General features: G+C 38.5%; 1 protein-coding gene across 1 annotated transcript; it reads right to left on the bottom strand.

The window, feature by feature from the left end:
* Nucleotides 1-10693: 10693 nt before the first annotated feature.
* LOC149503421 (chymotrypsin inhibitor SCI-III-like) lies at nt 10694-13061 on the bottom strand. The gene is made up of 3 exons (XM_089736031.1): nt 12915-13061; nt 11801-11873; nt 10694-10882 (listed from the first exon to the last, which is right to left on the bottom strand). The coding sequence occupies exons 1-3, from the start codon at nt 12985-12987 to the stop codon at nt 10768-10770; spliced, it is 261 nt and encodes an 86-aa protein (XP_089592157.1). The 5' UTR covers nt 12988-13061; the 3' UTR covers nt 10694-10767.
* Between the last annotated feature and the right edge of the window lie 3253 nt (nt 13062-16314).

Here is a 16314-nt window from a genome sequence, read left to right as displayed (position 1 = left end):
TCCTCGCCTGGAGATGTGCCCAAAAAATACTCAAAAAATAATGAATATGCGACCATGCACGAAAGCCAAAAATGCTGCTTAATGCCGAAAAGTGATATAAGTGATTATTTGTATTATTAATATCACTTTATAAGTGACATAAAAACAAAAATTCATGCAATTCTTAACTAATAAAAGTATTATATACATATTTGTTAAATAATATTAGGTATTATTTCCCACTTGCAAGAACCCCTCCTCGGGTAAAGGCCTCCTCCAAGGATAGCCAATCTTCTCTGGATTGCGCAATTTTAACCCAATTTATAGTTGTTACTTTCTTTATATCGTCTTCCCATCTAGTATATGGTCTTCCCCTCTTTCTTTTTCCTAGTGGACCCGTCCATATTGTTACCTTTTTTTGTACATCTCTGGTCCTGAAGGCGTTCAATATGTCCAGCCCATTGCGATTTAAAAGTTAAGGCTTGAACTAGTACATCAGTTGCTTGCTAATTTTTCTGATTTTTGAGTGACGGATTTTTTGTATTTTCTTTAAATTTAGCATACTACGCTCCATTCCTCTTTGGCATGTGACTCTACGATTTACTTGTAGGTCATTGCAATTTCCGTTGAACCCTATTTGTTTGCCAAGGTATGTGTATACTTCTGTGTACTTCAGAGGTTCGCCTTCGACTGATATTGGTGTCTTTGTGTTGTTAGTCATAAGCATAGTTTTAGTACGGTTAATTTCTAAGCCTACTTTCTTGCTAGCTTCGTTTAATAATTCTACCTAGTCAGGTCATAAATTCTGTCACATGTTTAATGTAAAATAATTGAAACAAGTTTATTCATTATGTAACCATTCATATACCAAAATGAACTTAACAAAACATAGATTTTTATGACACTAAAGTTTATTCAAAATGACCTCCGTGATTTTGAATACAGGCCTTCAATCTGCGCGGCCAGTCGTCTATCGCAGCACGAACGAGGTCCATGTCAATATCGGCGGCTGCCTTAATCAAGGATGTCTTGAGTGACTCCAAATTGGGATGAGGCTTTGAGCACGCCTTTTCCTCCAAGTGTTGCCATATCTTGTAATCTAACGGATTCAAATCTGGACTGGAGGAGGGCCAGTCTTCGTGCCGGATGAAGTCGATTTCACGCGCCGCCAGCCAGTCTTGTGTGATCTTCGCTCTATGAGCTGGCGCCGAATCTTGTTGGAATACCCAGTGCCTGTTATTGAACATGGTATGAGAAACAGGTTCCACAAGGTTCGTCAGGACTGTATTTTGATACACAACTGCATTCGTTTTTACACCTTTCTCACAAAAATGTACCTCTGTTAAGCCCCAATAAGAAACTCCCAACCATACCATGAGCGAGGATGGAAAATGACCTCGTTGGACACGCGGAATACGGTTGCTCGCTTCTTCACTACTGTGTGCGTACACCTTATCATTTTGTTTGTTGTAGCTCTCTTCTACGGTAAAAATTTTTTCATCCGAAAAAAGAATTTCCCGATATTTTTTCCCGCGTACCGCTTCAACAAAGCGCGGCATCTCTTCAGTCTCAGGTCCATTAGACGAGCATTCAAACGATGTCCTGTTTTTCTTCGATATGCCCGAAGCCCTAAGTCTTCATTTAACACCCTTTTCACCGTGGTTCTGCTTAACCCCATCTGAAGGGCCTACAGTTTCTGCTTACGTTTGGGATTTCTTTGAATTCGCGCCTTCACAGCTTTTATCACTGCTGGAGTCCTAACAGACCGAAGGCGACCACTTCTTGACCTGTCATCTACACTAGAGTCTTCATTGTATCGTTTGATGGTACGATAAACGAATCTTTTGGTTATATTCAAAATTTTCAGTATGTTAAAAATTTGAATTGGCGCGTAACCGCAACGATGCAACGCAATAACTGCAACACAGTCTTCTTTAAGCGTCCACTCCATATTTAAAAATGAGTAAAATTCTAAAAGTATACATTTTTATTTCATGAACAATTCGAAATTCGAATTCAAAAAACTTTTTGTGGCCAGCATTCTAAAAGAAAAGTTTTTACTGTGTGACAATACTTATGACCTGACTAGTTAGTTACCGGCGGCCACGATAAGAGGGTTCTTGTGTCGTGTCGCTTAATCGAAATGGCACATTGATGCCTGATGGACTCTAGGTCCAGGTCGTCGTGGAGGTCGATATTCCTGACGAAGCACGAGGCTCCGACGGCAAAAACGGGATTGAATGATTTGAAGGGGTTTCAAGTTAGTGCGGGCTGCGTGAGCGAACACTACGCTTGCATAGGTCATGACGGGGCATATGCAAGTTTTGTAGTGTCACCTTAATGCGAAGAGACGATTCACTTCGCTTGCAAATCATGGGATAGAGGCGTCCTAATATGAAGGCGGCACGGTCGCGTACCGTTTTAATGTTGGGTCGGAATGTCATCCCTCTGTCGAGGGTGACGCCAAGATATTTGACCTTCGAGGCCCACGGTATGGGCTGGCCAAAGACAGTGATGACGTGTATCCATCAATGCAGAATATGAACCTTTGAAGCTACGAAAAAGACATTTCAACGTAATGAAAGCAGTAGGTATATTTTGTTTATCATATTATCGTGCTCTCTCTCGATCTACTGAACCATGATGTCACTGTGTCAAAAAAAATACATAACGTATAGTAGAATTATTTTGTCGCTGCAGTTTGGGTCATAAAAAATCGGAGCTGTGAAGCGAGTATTTCCCTCTCTCTTCCACTCACGAGCCTTATGGACGGGCATAGTGATGCGCATTATTGTTTTCGATAAGCGTTATCGATAGTGTATTTAGTTTTGTCATTTTGTGGGTTAGTGATAAAAATGAAAGAAAAAATCACTAATCGAACACTTACACCACATATCGCCGCAGCAAGTTAACGAGAACGGCAGAAATTAACACTCTGTAACTTTTCGGGATTTATTCTTATTTCAGTGAAATTTTTTAACACATAGTTGATAACAACACGTGCAAATATTATTTTGAATAAATTCTGCCGTTTTGATACAAAACAAAGGAGTAGCCATTGTGTCACTAAAGAAATTTAGAGAACGAATGCATAAAAACACATTTCTTTTCGACATAATGTTCTATAACTTGCAGGTAAGTACAAATGACTCATAACATAACAATGTCTCACCACCCTTCGTATACCACCCCGCCACCATGTACCTGCCTTCGATGACTCATTTGTTTTTATCGATAATGGCGCTGCGCCCGCGCAACATGCTCACCGCCCTAGGGCGGCTAGCCGGGCTATGTTTTATGACCCAAAGTGCATCAACAAAATAATTCTACTATAGTCAATTCTGATCACTTTTCGCTGTGTTTTTAACAACGAATTCTTGGTAATGTTTGTCAAGCATTCATTCGGTTAACCCGATTGATAATTTTTAGTATCGCTTAGACCAGTGATTCCCAAAGGTCAACATCGACAACTTGCACGACTGATAACTGAACCGACCGCAAGGTTTTAAAATTGGTAAGTATTTTGTGTATCGATAGGAAAATTCAAAAGTACGTGTTCGATTTTGGGGTTTACATTTTGAAATCTCCCGCCAACTTGCCCGGTACTCGCGCAATCAAAACTGAGCGCGACACTAGGGCTACGTGTTGCCGCAGTTTGTGCAACATAAGAAACAGGAGTCGTGAAATCTTTGAGCAGTTGGCGGTAAGTCCGTAATTCTTTAAATCTTTAAAATATCATAAAACTGAGCTATCGTACATTTATGATCATTCGACCGGATTTTACCTGTTACGAAATCAAATACCAGTGATTCCGTATAACAAAAACGTAATTATTGTAAAAACAATTCCTACAAAAACTTTTATTCGTAAGTAGGTAGTTGTGTGTTTTTGTGAAAAACATAACTTCTGTGTTTTGTGTTTTACAATAAAGGAATTTATACAGTGATTCATAATATACATCGGCGTTCAGGTATTTAGTATTATTTTCGTTACAATATTAAACTTTATTTCAAATTTGTTGCGAACTTTATACTACATATACATATCTGACGCCTTGCCGCCATTACTGATAGTAAATTAAATTTCAATAAAATAACCATAAAATATTTTTAGTGATAATTCTTACACCGGCCGACATCATTTTCCTTGTTAAAGTTCTGATTATTTTTTTCCACTAATTTGGTAGTGCTGATCACGAAATTATACCTCATTTTATCGTATCACATCAGGTTTTTAAAAAAGTTAAGATATTGGCTATTTTAAACTTTTTGATTAAAATAAATTAAATTTTAGATTTTGGCGCTCTTTTCTCGAATTGTGCGACCTCTCATGAGGAAATATATTAGTTGCAACAACGACACACCCATTCGAAACAGGTTTACTTGCAAATAAACCTCTACAGTTACTTTGTTTATAAAATTTTTACTGAAATTAGTGTGTTTATATAAAAAAATCTTACGTTTTACTTTTTACTTATATACAAAATTTCCATGCTTCTTGTGCGAGTGGGACAGTAGAGCACGAGACAAGCACTACGTACAAAAACAATGGAATCCTCGTAAAAATCTCAAAGTAGGAACAAAGAACGTTACACGAAAAAATTTAATTAGTCCTGAAAAAATTTTACTACCTCCGCTTCATATCAAACTCGGTATGATGAAACAGTTCGTTAAAGTATTGGATAAAAACAATGCTAATTTTGAATACCTGTGTAAAAAATTTCCAAGATTATCTGATGCAAAAATTTAAGAAGGGAGTGTTCGATGGACCGCAAGTCAGATCTTTGATGGCTGATGAAAAATTTGATGCCACAATAAATAACACTGAATCAGATGCTTGGCTGGCGTTCAAAGATGTTGTCAACAATTTTCTAGGAAATAATAAACATCCCGACTATAAAAATAAGGTTGCAAACTTATTGGATAAGTATCAAAAATTGGGGTGTAATATGAGCATAAAACTCCACTTTCTAGATTCACATGTGGACTTTTTTCCTGATAATCTTGGTGATTACAGTAAAGAGCAGGGAGAAAGGTTTCATCAGGACATAAAAACTATGGAGACAAGGTACCAAGGTCGATGGAATGTGAATATGATGGCTGATTACTGCTGGTCACTGACACGTGATGTTACTGAAGATACTCACAAAAAAACTACACCCAGACGTAATTTTGTCGCGAAACGTAAAAGATGTCACTCTAAATAGTCCTGTAGCATTGTTTAGACTCAATGTTTTCTTTGTAAATGTTCAAATATATGTTTTTGTAATATGATTATTGATTTTTTCTTTAAATTTTGAAAAGAATGCTTTTTCCTTCTTTTAATAAAATCTGATGTGATAGGGCAAATATGTAGGTGTTTTTGTGTTTAAGATAGTATAAATTGGTGATATTTGTGGTTCAAATACAAACAACTTTCAAAAATTTTTCATTTGTCGGCCGGTGTTATTGTTTGCTGTTGAATTAAATCTTAGAATCTTTAATTTTGTCGTATTAAATAGTTTTTAACCGTAGTATTGTCTTCGAATATTAATTAATTAATTATTAATATTATTTTGTGTTACAATTTTACTTTGTAGAACGGTACTTTCTTTTAATATTTGTTGTTTGATTATTCGTATTTTATAACATTCTACTAATTCTTAAATTGTGTTTTAAACAAATTAATTTGTAAATTCATAAGTACCTACCTAAATAAAATTGTAAGATGGCGAAAGCAACATCTGGAAAAAAAGCAATAATTTCCGATGACGATGTCGATCAGTTGTTGCAACCACATCAGACAACCAAGGAGATGGCATTTATGCGTTTACAATCGTTGTACGAGATATCACGAGTAGTTAGAAGTAATACTGATATGCAGCCACAATTTCGCGCCCGTTTTAGAGATATTGTCGCTTTGAGAACTGCATATGAAAGTGCTATGAGTGAAATGATTTGTGTCCAAAAACGTTATAATGCGTCGTATGTACCGTCATACGACCAAATCAAAGCATTTGATGAGATGTCTTACTCTGTTTGTGATATCGCGGATAGTCTAAATTTATCAGGTAGTGATAATACTAGATGTGATTTCGGTTCCGGTAAAACTGTAAAACCTCGATTACCGAAATTAGAAATTTTCCACTTTGACGGAAAGTTAGAAAATTGGCCCACATTTAGAGACACTTTTACTAGTTTAGTACATTCTAATACTGAAATAGTTGATATTGAAAAAATTTATTACTTATTGTCAGCTGTGAGTGGTCCAGCACTCACTATCGTAAAATCAATGCCGGTAACAGCAACAAATTATTCCATTGTATGGAATTCTTTAGTTACACGTTTTGAAAACAAGAGGGCGCTAGCGACTACATATTTAGATAAAGTTTTTAGTTTCCAACCATTACAATATGAGTCAGTAGACGGCCTAAATGCCTTTTTACAAACGTGTCAAGATAGCGTCAAAGCATTAAAATCATTAGACATACCAGATTTATCAAGTTTTGTTTTGTTTTATGTAGCTTTGCGTAATTTGGATTCAACTACTAGGCGCGCATTCGAAAACAAAAGTGTACCTGGTGATATTCCGACATTTGAGGGTCTTATCGCTTTCGTGGAAAACCAGGTCCGTATCCTGGAGATGTCGGAAAGTAAATCGGTCTCAAACCAAAGCACAGACGATGCAAAACCTATATACGCAAAGGGTTACCAGAATACCAGTCGTTTTGATAAAAAGCTTAATAATTTAAATGCCAGGGTAGGTGCGCCTAGAACATCTTTGGCCTCAGCCGCAACTGCGTCTACTAAGAATCTTCAGAACGAACAAAACTCGAATGAAACTTTAAATAAAATAAAAAAATGTTATTATTGCGGCAAGCCTCATTCAATATATCGGTGCTTCGAATATAGTGATCTCACTCCTGAACAACGGCTTCAAAAAATAAAACAGTTGAAGCTATGTGAAAATTGTTTGCGTGATGATCATATATTAAAGAATTGTCCATCTAGGGTACGTTGTACAGTTTGCAAAAATATGCACCATCACACACTTCACATTGATGCTGGCGCTGGTGCCAATTCGGTAAATAATGCCAGCTCGGTGGCTCTTACCGTTTCTACAACTTCGACAGTCTTGCTCGGAACCGCAGTTATACACGTCGCAGATTGTTGGGGCATTTATCAACCCGTACGTGCTATAATTGACAGTGGTGCCATGACGGGCTACATAACTCAAGACTGTGCATTAAGGTTAGGACTAGGGCGGAGAAAGTGTGATTTCGATTCCATTGGTCTAGGTGCCAAGCCTATTGCGATCTGGGGCTAACTACCTGTACTGTAAAACCGCGTCAGTGCGATAGCCCCATATTAACTACCGATGTAGTCATAGTTGCAAAAATAGCCGAAAATATACCGACTATGTCTATCTCAGATGATGTGATCCGTAAATTTCAAAATCTTTCACTTGCTGATCCAATTTTTGGTACATCGGGTCCCATCGACATGTTATTGGCCGGTGATCTATTTCCTCAAATTTATGATGGAGAAAAGATCATGCCACAAGATAAGAACATGCCGGTGGCATTGCATTCAGTTTTCGGCTACGTCATTGCAGGTCAAGTATCGATTTCGGGTCATAGAACTGTAGACACGGAAAATCATAATATCAAAAGCAATAATACAAAATCATTTGTTGCCCTTTCTATTAACGTGGAGCATGAAACGCAGTCTTTCTCGGAGACAGAAAGGATTTGCTTCAATGAACCACAACATCCAGATAATATATCAGTAGGGACATTGTCTGATCGCGATCATAGCCGTGATAAGAAAAGTAGATGTTTCGTAAACTACCCTTTGCAACCTGTTTATAAACTTTGTGTTTCATATGGAGCAGAAGAACATAAATACATTAATATAGAAAAGAAGTTGGAACGCCATCCGAATTTAAAATTTATTCGTGAGTACGAAAGTCTTTGTGGATGCAAGAGCCACGTTTTGTGGCTTTCTAATACAACAAACAAATTTGGAGGCGTGTTTAACGCATCATGTGCAACAATACATGAGTGGCTTAACGGCCTCCATTGGCTTAATGACTTCCAGTCAGAGGGTCCAGTTAAACCTATAACTCTAAGCCTAAAACGAAAAACTTTAAGTACTGTACTTGTCTCAACAGAAGTCATAGAAGCATATTCACTGTTGGACCTCACTAACAGATACTCTAGTTTTAGTAAGCTTGTGAGTATAATCGCGCGGTCTTCCTTGTTCATCCACAGCAATAGAGTCTTTCAATCAGAACGTAGATCGCTGTTTGTGGATGAAAGCAGAAAGGCTCGTGACACTATAATTAAAATCGTACAAAGTCATTTATTTGTGGACGACATTATGGCCTTACAAAAAGGTCAGAGATGTTCTCAGAGTTTGCGGAAACTAATTACCTTCATGGATTCAAACTGTTTCCTCAGGGTGGGGGGTAAATTGTCTAATTCTAGTCTTTCACCTGATAGGAAACATTCTTTACTTTTATTCAAAAATTCAATTTTTACAAACATTTTAATAGATTATTGTCATAAATTTTATTTATATGTTGATCCTCGCACTTTGCATGGAATTACAACAAGTCAATGTCTCATGATTATTTCAGATAATGCCAATTTTGTGTCGGCTACGAAATATTCAGCAGATGTTACGCGTTTTTTCGAGTCTTACTTAGAAAGCTTATCAAGAGAACTTGTAGCGCGTAATATTCGTCGGAGCCATAACCCTCCTAGTGGTGGTCGCTTCGGTGGTTTCTATGAGTCTGCAATAAAATCGGCTAAATTATATTTGAAACGGATTGTAGGAGACAAATCATTTCCATTCAAAGAGCTCCGAACGCCTTTTGCTTGGGTTAAAGCAGTTCTCAATTGTAGACCGCTATGTCCACTGTTTGATGATCCAGAGGAGTTCCAAGTGCTGACACCGGCACATGTTGTGATCGGGCGGGAATTGTTGGCTGTACCGGTATTCGATATCAGTGAGCATCGTTTTTTGTCTCGCGAGCGGTGGAAACTTTTACAACTCTTTACACAACTTTTTTGGAAATGGTGGGGCCAAGAATACCTCCACACATTTCAGCAGCGACAAAAGTGGTTCAACAACTGTCGAATTTTAGTTCTCATTAAATCACACGCACCACCACCACCTTTACAGTGGGATCTAGCGCGAGTCACTGTATTTAAGTCAGGCGTGGATGGTGTCGTGCGAGTGGTTAAAATTCGTATAAAAAATAACGAAACGGCGCGTCCTGTCGTTAAGCTTTGTCCGCTCCCAATAGCGACGGACATAGAGTTAGCATTAAAACATAAAAATTAACTCATAACAAGATTACATAAAGGTAGGCCTTTGTGTGATCTCTCTTTTAGTTATAGTCAAGTTTATTGTTTAAATACTTGGATTTAATTACTTAAAATAATTTTAATAAATACAGTCCACTGTGAAACTGAATCATCAAAACATTGTTATTGGTATCGTAATGGGAAATTCGGGCGGATTTCGGTGGGGGGAATGTTCGATTTTGGGGTTTACATTTTGAAATCTCCCGCCAACTTGCCCGGTACTCGCGCAATCAAAACTGAGCGCGACACTAGCGCTACGTGTTGCCGCAGTTTGTGCAACATAAGAAACAGGAGTCGTGAAATCTTTGAGCAGTTGGCGGTAAGTCCGTAATTCTTTAAATCTTTAAAATATCATAAAACTGAGCTATCGTACAGTACGGATGGGGGATTTTTAAAGTAATCCGGGTATGTGCTCTGAGGTTTAGCATGGGACCTTTTTTGGATCATTCTGGAAAACAGATCCCTTGCCGAAAGCAGTTGGGAAGTTCTTCTAAAGGTACATTTTGTGTTCTTTGATTTTCTTGTGTTTGTGTGTTAATGTGTGTTTTTTTGTATCATCTTCGGTTTTGTAGAGTCGTAAAATTATACTACTCATAAGGCTCAACCTTGCTTGTGGTCATTACATTATTTCTGACGTCTCCAATGCTTTAGAGTTTTCGTGGTCACGACCGTCTGTCTTATCAGTAGTCGTAAAAGTTATTTTAATTCTATTTTTTTTTTGTGGTAAGTATTCTTCGATAAACTCTATAATATTAAAGTTAAAACTAGTTCCACAATGACGTTAACCTATTACGTTATTAGTAATTTACATTGCTGTAGATTCTGTTATCATTGGTGGACATAATATTATCTAATATATAAAATTCTCGTGTCACAATGTTCGTTCCCATACTCCTCCGAAACCGCTTGACCGATTCTCATGAATTTTTTTATGCATATTCAGTAAGCCTGAGAATCGGCTACTATCTATTTTTCATACCCTTAAGTGATAAGGGTTGTCCACCTCTAAGATTTATTTTTTATTTTTTGGAAAATTTTTTTTTTTGTTATAATGAGACATTATGTGGTTGAATGAGGTATTGTTATTTTTATATTCCTTCATCGTTCACAGCGCTACGTGCCTCTTTCACGCATCTACCATATCCTTACACACTTACAATAAGTTAGTATTTTTTTTCTACTCTAGAAATTCCCTAGAAATCTTATGTATGGCAAAACAACGTTTGCCGGGTCAGCTAGTAATATATAATAATTACATTTATTAGACGATCATTAAAGTTTAAGTTATGTTTTTAACTGTTATGCTACGAACAGCTTAAAGAAAAAAAAAAGATAATTCACATATATATTTAATAGTTTTTATACCAAGCTTCATCGTTTTATACATCAGGATAGCTAGCTTGAGAAAAGAGCGTGCGTTAATTCGAAGGTATCGGTTACTTTATGCATTTCTGTTCGCATTCGGCTAATGTGTTGAAACGATTGCCGTTACCCAGGCAGCCTCCGTAAATGAATTCTTCACACTTCTTCGTCTGCTGATTGTACGAGTATCTACAAGAGGAATATAAATAAGACATACGGTACATATTCCAGATTAAGTCCCCAACAAACCGGGTTCTGTAAGGTTTGTATCTTAGGTCTAATTTGCCTGCGTACAAAAACTTCGCGTTAACAACCAATGGGTAGTACTAATTTTCGAGACAACTATTCTGTGTGGTCATTGGATATCACTGAAATTTTAGAATACAATACTTCGGCCTCATCTCTGGATACGAGTGGAGGCATTCGGGTTGTGGTGTTCCGGCAATGACCAGCTTCGGGTATTTGTTTGCAGTTTTATTCAGAAGTTTGGAGAAAATTAAAATTTTATATATGTATAATAGGGATCGCGGTGCATAAAATAAAACTTACACTGTCCCAAAATCTTCTGTTATTATAATAAAAAAATATCTAACACCTTTCTTAAGCCTTAACCGTCTTCGCTATCTTCTTTTTCTCTGTCATTCTCTTTTCCCTTTCTTATCGTTTTCTCTCACTCACTTCTTAACGCTCCCTTCCACACGTTCCATTGTTACCAATCCTACATATCTATGTTTATCGGTCCAAGGGTTAAGCTAATTCCTCAATGAAGGAGACAGAGGAGGTACATGCGAGGCCAAGTTCGTAATGAAACTTTTATATACAGACAGGAAAAGACAAATTAGTTTAGTACCATTTTATGTTTTGCCCGTCAGCCAATTTCTAAAATCAGTGTCGCAGTCTCAACCGAAGGCGCAGCGAGAGTAGTCTTCGGTAGGTGAGTGGACCAACAAACTGCTAAAGGTCGCGGCAATCCACTAGATACAGTAGCGGTCAACATGGCAAGCCTTGGGGATGGCTTTGGTCCAGCAGCGGACGTTCGTGGGTTGATGATAGTGATCTTTGAATTTCGATCATCGGGCAAACACTAGTTTTAATAACAAAACTCACAGCTTAAAGTGGGCGTTACAAGGGCCCGCACCGCCAAAAGCCTGCTCGCATATCGGCAAGTCCGTTGTTGGCTCTGAAAATATAGGGGAAAAGTTTCTTGAAGAGCTTTGATTTGGGAAACGCTCAAGCAGTGGTGGAACTATAAGCCGGCCAGTCTCTGGAATCCACCAGGGGCTAGGGTAACCCGTGAGTATTAAATATCTTAGTCTCGAGCCAGTTAGGTTATATTAATACTAGAGTATGGCCGAGCTTTGTTCTGTTTTTTTAATCCTTTTTTTTTTGGTTAGTTGTATTTTTTAGAAATTATATTTAAATACGAATAAAATTTTGATATTATATTATATTATATTAACTATTTGTTATTTTCTTTCAATTAAAAAAAAGTTTATGTTTAAGTTGATTATCGATAAAATTGAGTATTGAAAACAGGAATAAAACAACATTTTCTGAAAATAAATCGTAGCTAGATCGATTTATCGCCCCCGAAATCCCCTGTAAACTAAATTTTATGAAAACGTTGGAGCCGTTTCCGAGATTCAGATTATATATATTTATATGTTTATATACAAGAATTGCTCGTCTAAAGATATTAGATAAGCCCGCACATGCTGTTCCACATTTCTGCTTACAGAGGACATGTTATGCACAAAGAAATGTGGCCCAAAGGATAAGACGACCGGTGCATTCGTCTGTAGCGATGCACCGGTGTTCGAATCCCGCAGGCGGGTACAAATTTTTCTAATGAAATACGTACTTAACAAATGTTTACGATTGACTTCCACGGTGAAGGAAAATTATTATTAGGAACTCGCAATATTATAATTTGCGTAATTACTGGTGGTAGGACCTCTTCTGAGTCCGCACTGGGAAAGGTATCACCACCCTGCCTATTTCTGCCGTGAAGCAGTAATGCGTTTCGGTTTGAAGGGTGGGGCAGCCGTTGTAACTATACTTGAGACCTTAGAACTTATATCTCAAGGTGGGTGGCGCATTTTACGTTGTAGATGTCTATGGGCTCCAGTAACCACTTAACACCAGGTGGGCTGTGAGCTCGTCCACCCAACTAAGCAATAAAAAAAAATAAAAAAAAAATTACAAAAATTATGATACTCACCATCACTCATGACTGACGTCAAGCACGCAGCGAAGAGAAAGCCCGTGGTTAGGAAAAGCACTGGTCGCAACATGACGTCTCTAATTCAATATTGTATGTCTTATATTCAAGAGCCAATCGTTGTTTATATAGCCAACGCTATCTGACCTTGATCTAAGGTCAAGATGATTAAAATTTTTGAATGACAAAAAACTGCATTTTTTCGTGCGTGATATCGTCTGGTATGTCCGCCGCCAAATAGCCTAGCCGTGTTCCGGCGCGTGAGTTAGAGAGCCAGTTCGATTCCTTTCCTTTCCTCCTTGTCGGGTGTTAGTCTTGGTGATGCTTGGAACATGCTCGCGAGCCCGCATGACGTAGTTTGACTGATGCCCACCGGTCAGTATGGGACCTGAACCCGGGTGACACTAGTAGACTCCGCTCCGAGAAGCTGTCCCGCCAACCAATCTAAAAAAATGTCATGCGTCATCATGCCGGAGTGGATTTGTTTCGGATATTAATATATCATATCTCGTAGGCCCCCGGCTACGGATTGAACCACACCTTTCTGCATAAAGCTGGGGTTTGCGTATTTGTCCAGGCGAATGTCAGCAGTCGTCAACTTCGGGGCCACGGGACTTGTATTTCTGGTGGCTACGCGTAGATTATGAGGGCTATAGCCGAGTCTACGCCTGCCTTTACAGATTCTACAGCGGTCAAGCGGTGTTTTTTTTATTGCTTAGATAGGTGGACGAGCTCACAGCTCACCTGGTGTTAAGTGGTTACTGGAGCCCATAGACATCTACAACGTAAAATGCGCAACCCATCTTGAGATATAAGTTCTAAGGTATCAAGTATAGTTACAACGGCTGCCCCACCCTTCAAACCGAAACGCATTACTGCTTCACGGCAGAAATAGGCAGGGTGGTGATACCTTTCCCAGTGCGGACTCCCAAGAGGTCCTACCACCAGTAATTACGAAAACTTTGTTTTAGCGTATACAAGAAGGGATAAAATTATGTACTTGAGCAGCATCCCCTGTGGAGATCATGTTCCTAGGAGACCTGAACGCTCGTCACCAGTACTGGTTCGAGTCCAGAACCACTGATGAGTATACCGTAAGCAGACCGCTTGGGTAACGAGCCAAGAGGATATCCAAAAATTAGGAATCACCTTTTTTGGTGACCGCGAAAAAGAAGGAGTTCCCAAATTCTGTTTTTGTAACGAAAACGATTAGACTGCTGGAACAACTGGTGCTACTGGTGGTAGGACCTCTTGTGAGTCCGCACGGGTAGATACCACCACCCTGCCTATTTCTGCCGTGAAGCAGTAATGCGTTTCGGTTTGAAGGGCAGGGCAGCCGTTGTAATTATGCTTGAGACCTTAGAGCTTATATCTCAAGGTGGGTGGCGCATTTACGTTGTAGATTTCTATGGGCTCCAGTAACCACTTAACACCAGGCTGTGAGCTAGTCCAGCCATCTAAGCAATAAATAAAAACAATATTACTCAACGAATTTCTAAAAAATAATCGAGTCTTAATGGCTTCGTTCAACCGCGCAAAAGAAATAAACATAATCATTTCAATCAAGCGCTTCGGAGAATCTGCAAGCCACCCTCATCACAATTATGATTAACTCATTTTATAAAATAACTAGCTGACTAACTAGCAGACTTCGTAGTGCCTCAATCGATAAATAAAAGACCTAAACTTTTGTCTATAATATATATATATTATATATTTACATATAACTAGTCAGGTCATAAGTTCTGTCACACAGTAAAAACTTTTCTTTTAGAATGCTGGCCACAAAAAGTTTATTGAATTCGAATTACGAATTGTTCATGAAAATAAAAATGTATATACTTTTAGAATTTTACTCATTTTTAAATATGAAGTGGACGCTTAAAGAAGACCGTGTTGCAGTTATTGCGTTGCATCGTTGCGGTTACGCGCCAATTCAAATTTTTAACATACTGAAAAATTTGAATATAACCAAAAGATTCGTTTATCGTACCATCAAACGATACAATGAAGACTCTAGTGTAGATGACAGGTCAAGAAGTGGTCGCCCTCGGTCTGTTAGGACTCCAGCACTGATAAAAGCTGTGAAGGCGCGAATTCAAAGAAATCCCAAACGTAAGCAGAAACTGTTGGCCCTTCAGATGGGGTTAAGCAGAACCACGGTGAAAAGGGTGTTAAATGAAGACTTAGGGCTTCGGGCATATCGAAGAAAAACAGGACATCGTTTGAATGCTCGTCTAATGGACCTGAGACTGAAGAGATGCCGCGCTTTGTTGAAGCGGTACGCGGGAAAAAAATATCGGGAAATTCTTTTTTCGGATGAAAAATTTTTACCGTAGAAGAGAGCTACAACAAACAAAATGATAAGGTGTACGCACACAGTAGTGAAGAAGCGAGCAACCGTATTCCGCGTGTCCAACGAGGTCATTTTCCATCCTCGCTCATGGTATGGTTGGGAGTTTCTTATTGGGGCTTAACAGAGATACATTTTTGTGAGAAAGGTGTAAAAACGAATGCAGTTGTGTATCAAAATACAGTCCTGACGAACCTTGTGGAACCTGTTTCTCATATCATGTTCAATAACAGGTACTGGGTATTCCAACAAGATTCGGCGCCAGCTCATAGAGCGAAGAGCACACAAGACTGGCTGGCGGCGCGTGAAATCGACTTCATCCGACACGAAGACTGGCCCTCCTCCAGTCCAGATTTGAATCCGTTAGATTACAAGATATGGCAAAACTTGGAGGAAAAGGCGTGCTCAAAGCCTCATCCCAATTTGGAGTCACTCAAGACATCCTTGATTAAGGCAGCCGCCGATATTGACATGGACCTCGTTCGTGCTGCGATAGACGACTGGCCGCGCAGATTGAAGGCCTGTATTCAAAATCACGGAGGTCATTTTGAATAAACTTTAGTGTCATAAGAATCTATGCTTTGTTAAGTTCATTTTGGTATATGAATGGTTACATAATGAATAAACTTGTTTCAATTATTTTACATTAAACATGTGACAGAATTTATGACCTGACTAGGTATATATATTATCTATATCTATACTAATATTATAAAGAGGAAAGATTTGTTTGTTTGTTTGTTTCGAATAGGCTCCGAAACTACTGGACCGATTTGAAAAATTATTTTTCCATTAGAAGCCGACATTGTCCCTGATGAACATAGGCTACTTTTTTTTATTTTTTTTTATTTTTTTTTTTGTTTCATGTGTGTTTTAATGTTTCCGAAGCGAAGCGAGGGCGGGTCGCTAGTTAGTTATAAAGAGGAAAGATTTGTTTGTTTGTTTGTTTCGAATAGGCTCCGAAACTACTGGACCGATTTGAAAAATTCTTTTTCCATTAGAAGCCGGCATTGTCCCTGATGAACATAGGCTACTTTTTTTATTAAT

The sequence above is a fragment of the Bombyx mandarina genome, chromosome 02, assembly GCF_030267445.1.
Source record: "Bombyx mandarina strain Sakado chromosome 02, ASM3026744v2".
In the NCBI taxonomy this organism is placed as follows: domain Eukaryota; kingdom Metazoa; phylum Arthropoda; class Insecta; order Lepidoptera; family Bombycidae; genus Bombyx; species Bombyx mandarina.
Note: the sequence above shows the minus strand (reverse complement) of the source record. Positions and strands in the feature narration are given on the sequence as shown.

What these genes read in the sequence shown, in the direction of transcription:
- LOC149503421 (XM_089736031.1), bottom strand. Translation starts at nt 12,987, where the DNA reads ATGTTGCGACCAGTGCTTTTCCTAACCACGGGCTTTCTCTTCGCTGCG. An exon ending in GACGTCAGTCATGAGTGATG is followed by an intron (nt 11,874 to 12,914) that starts GTGAGTATCATA and finishes CTATATTTTCAG; the next exon opens with AGCCAACAACGGACTTGCCG. An exon ending in TGTAACGCCCACTTTAAGCT is followed by an intron (nt 10,883 to 11,800) that starts GTGAGTTTTGTT and finishes TTCCTCTTGTAG; the next exon opens with ATACTCGTACAATCAGCAGA.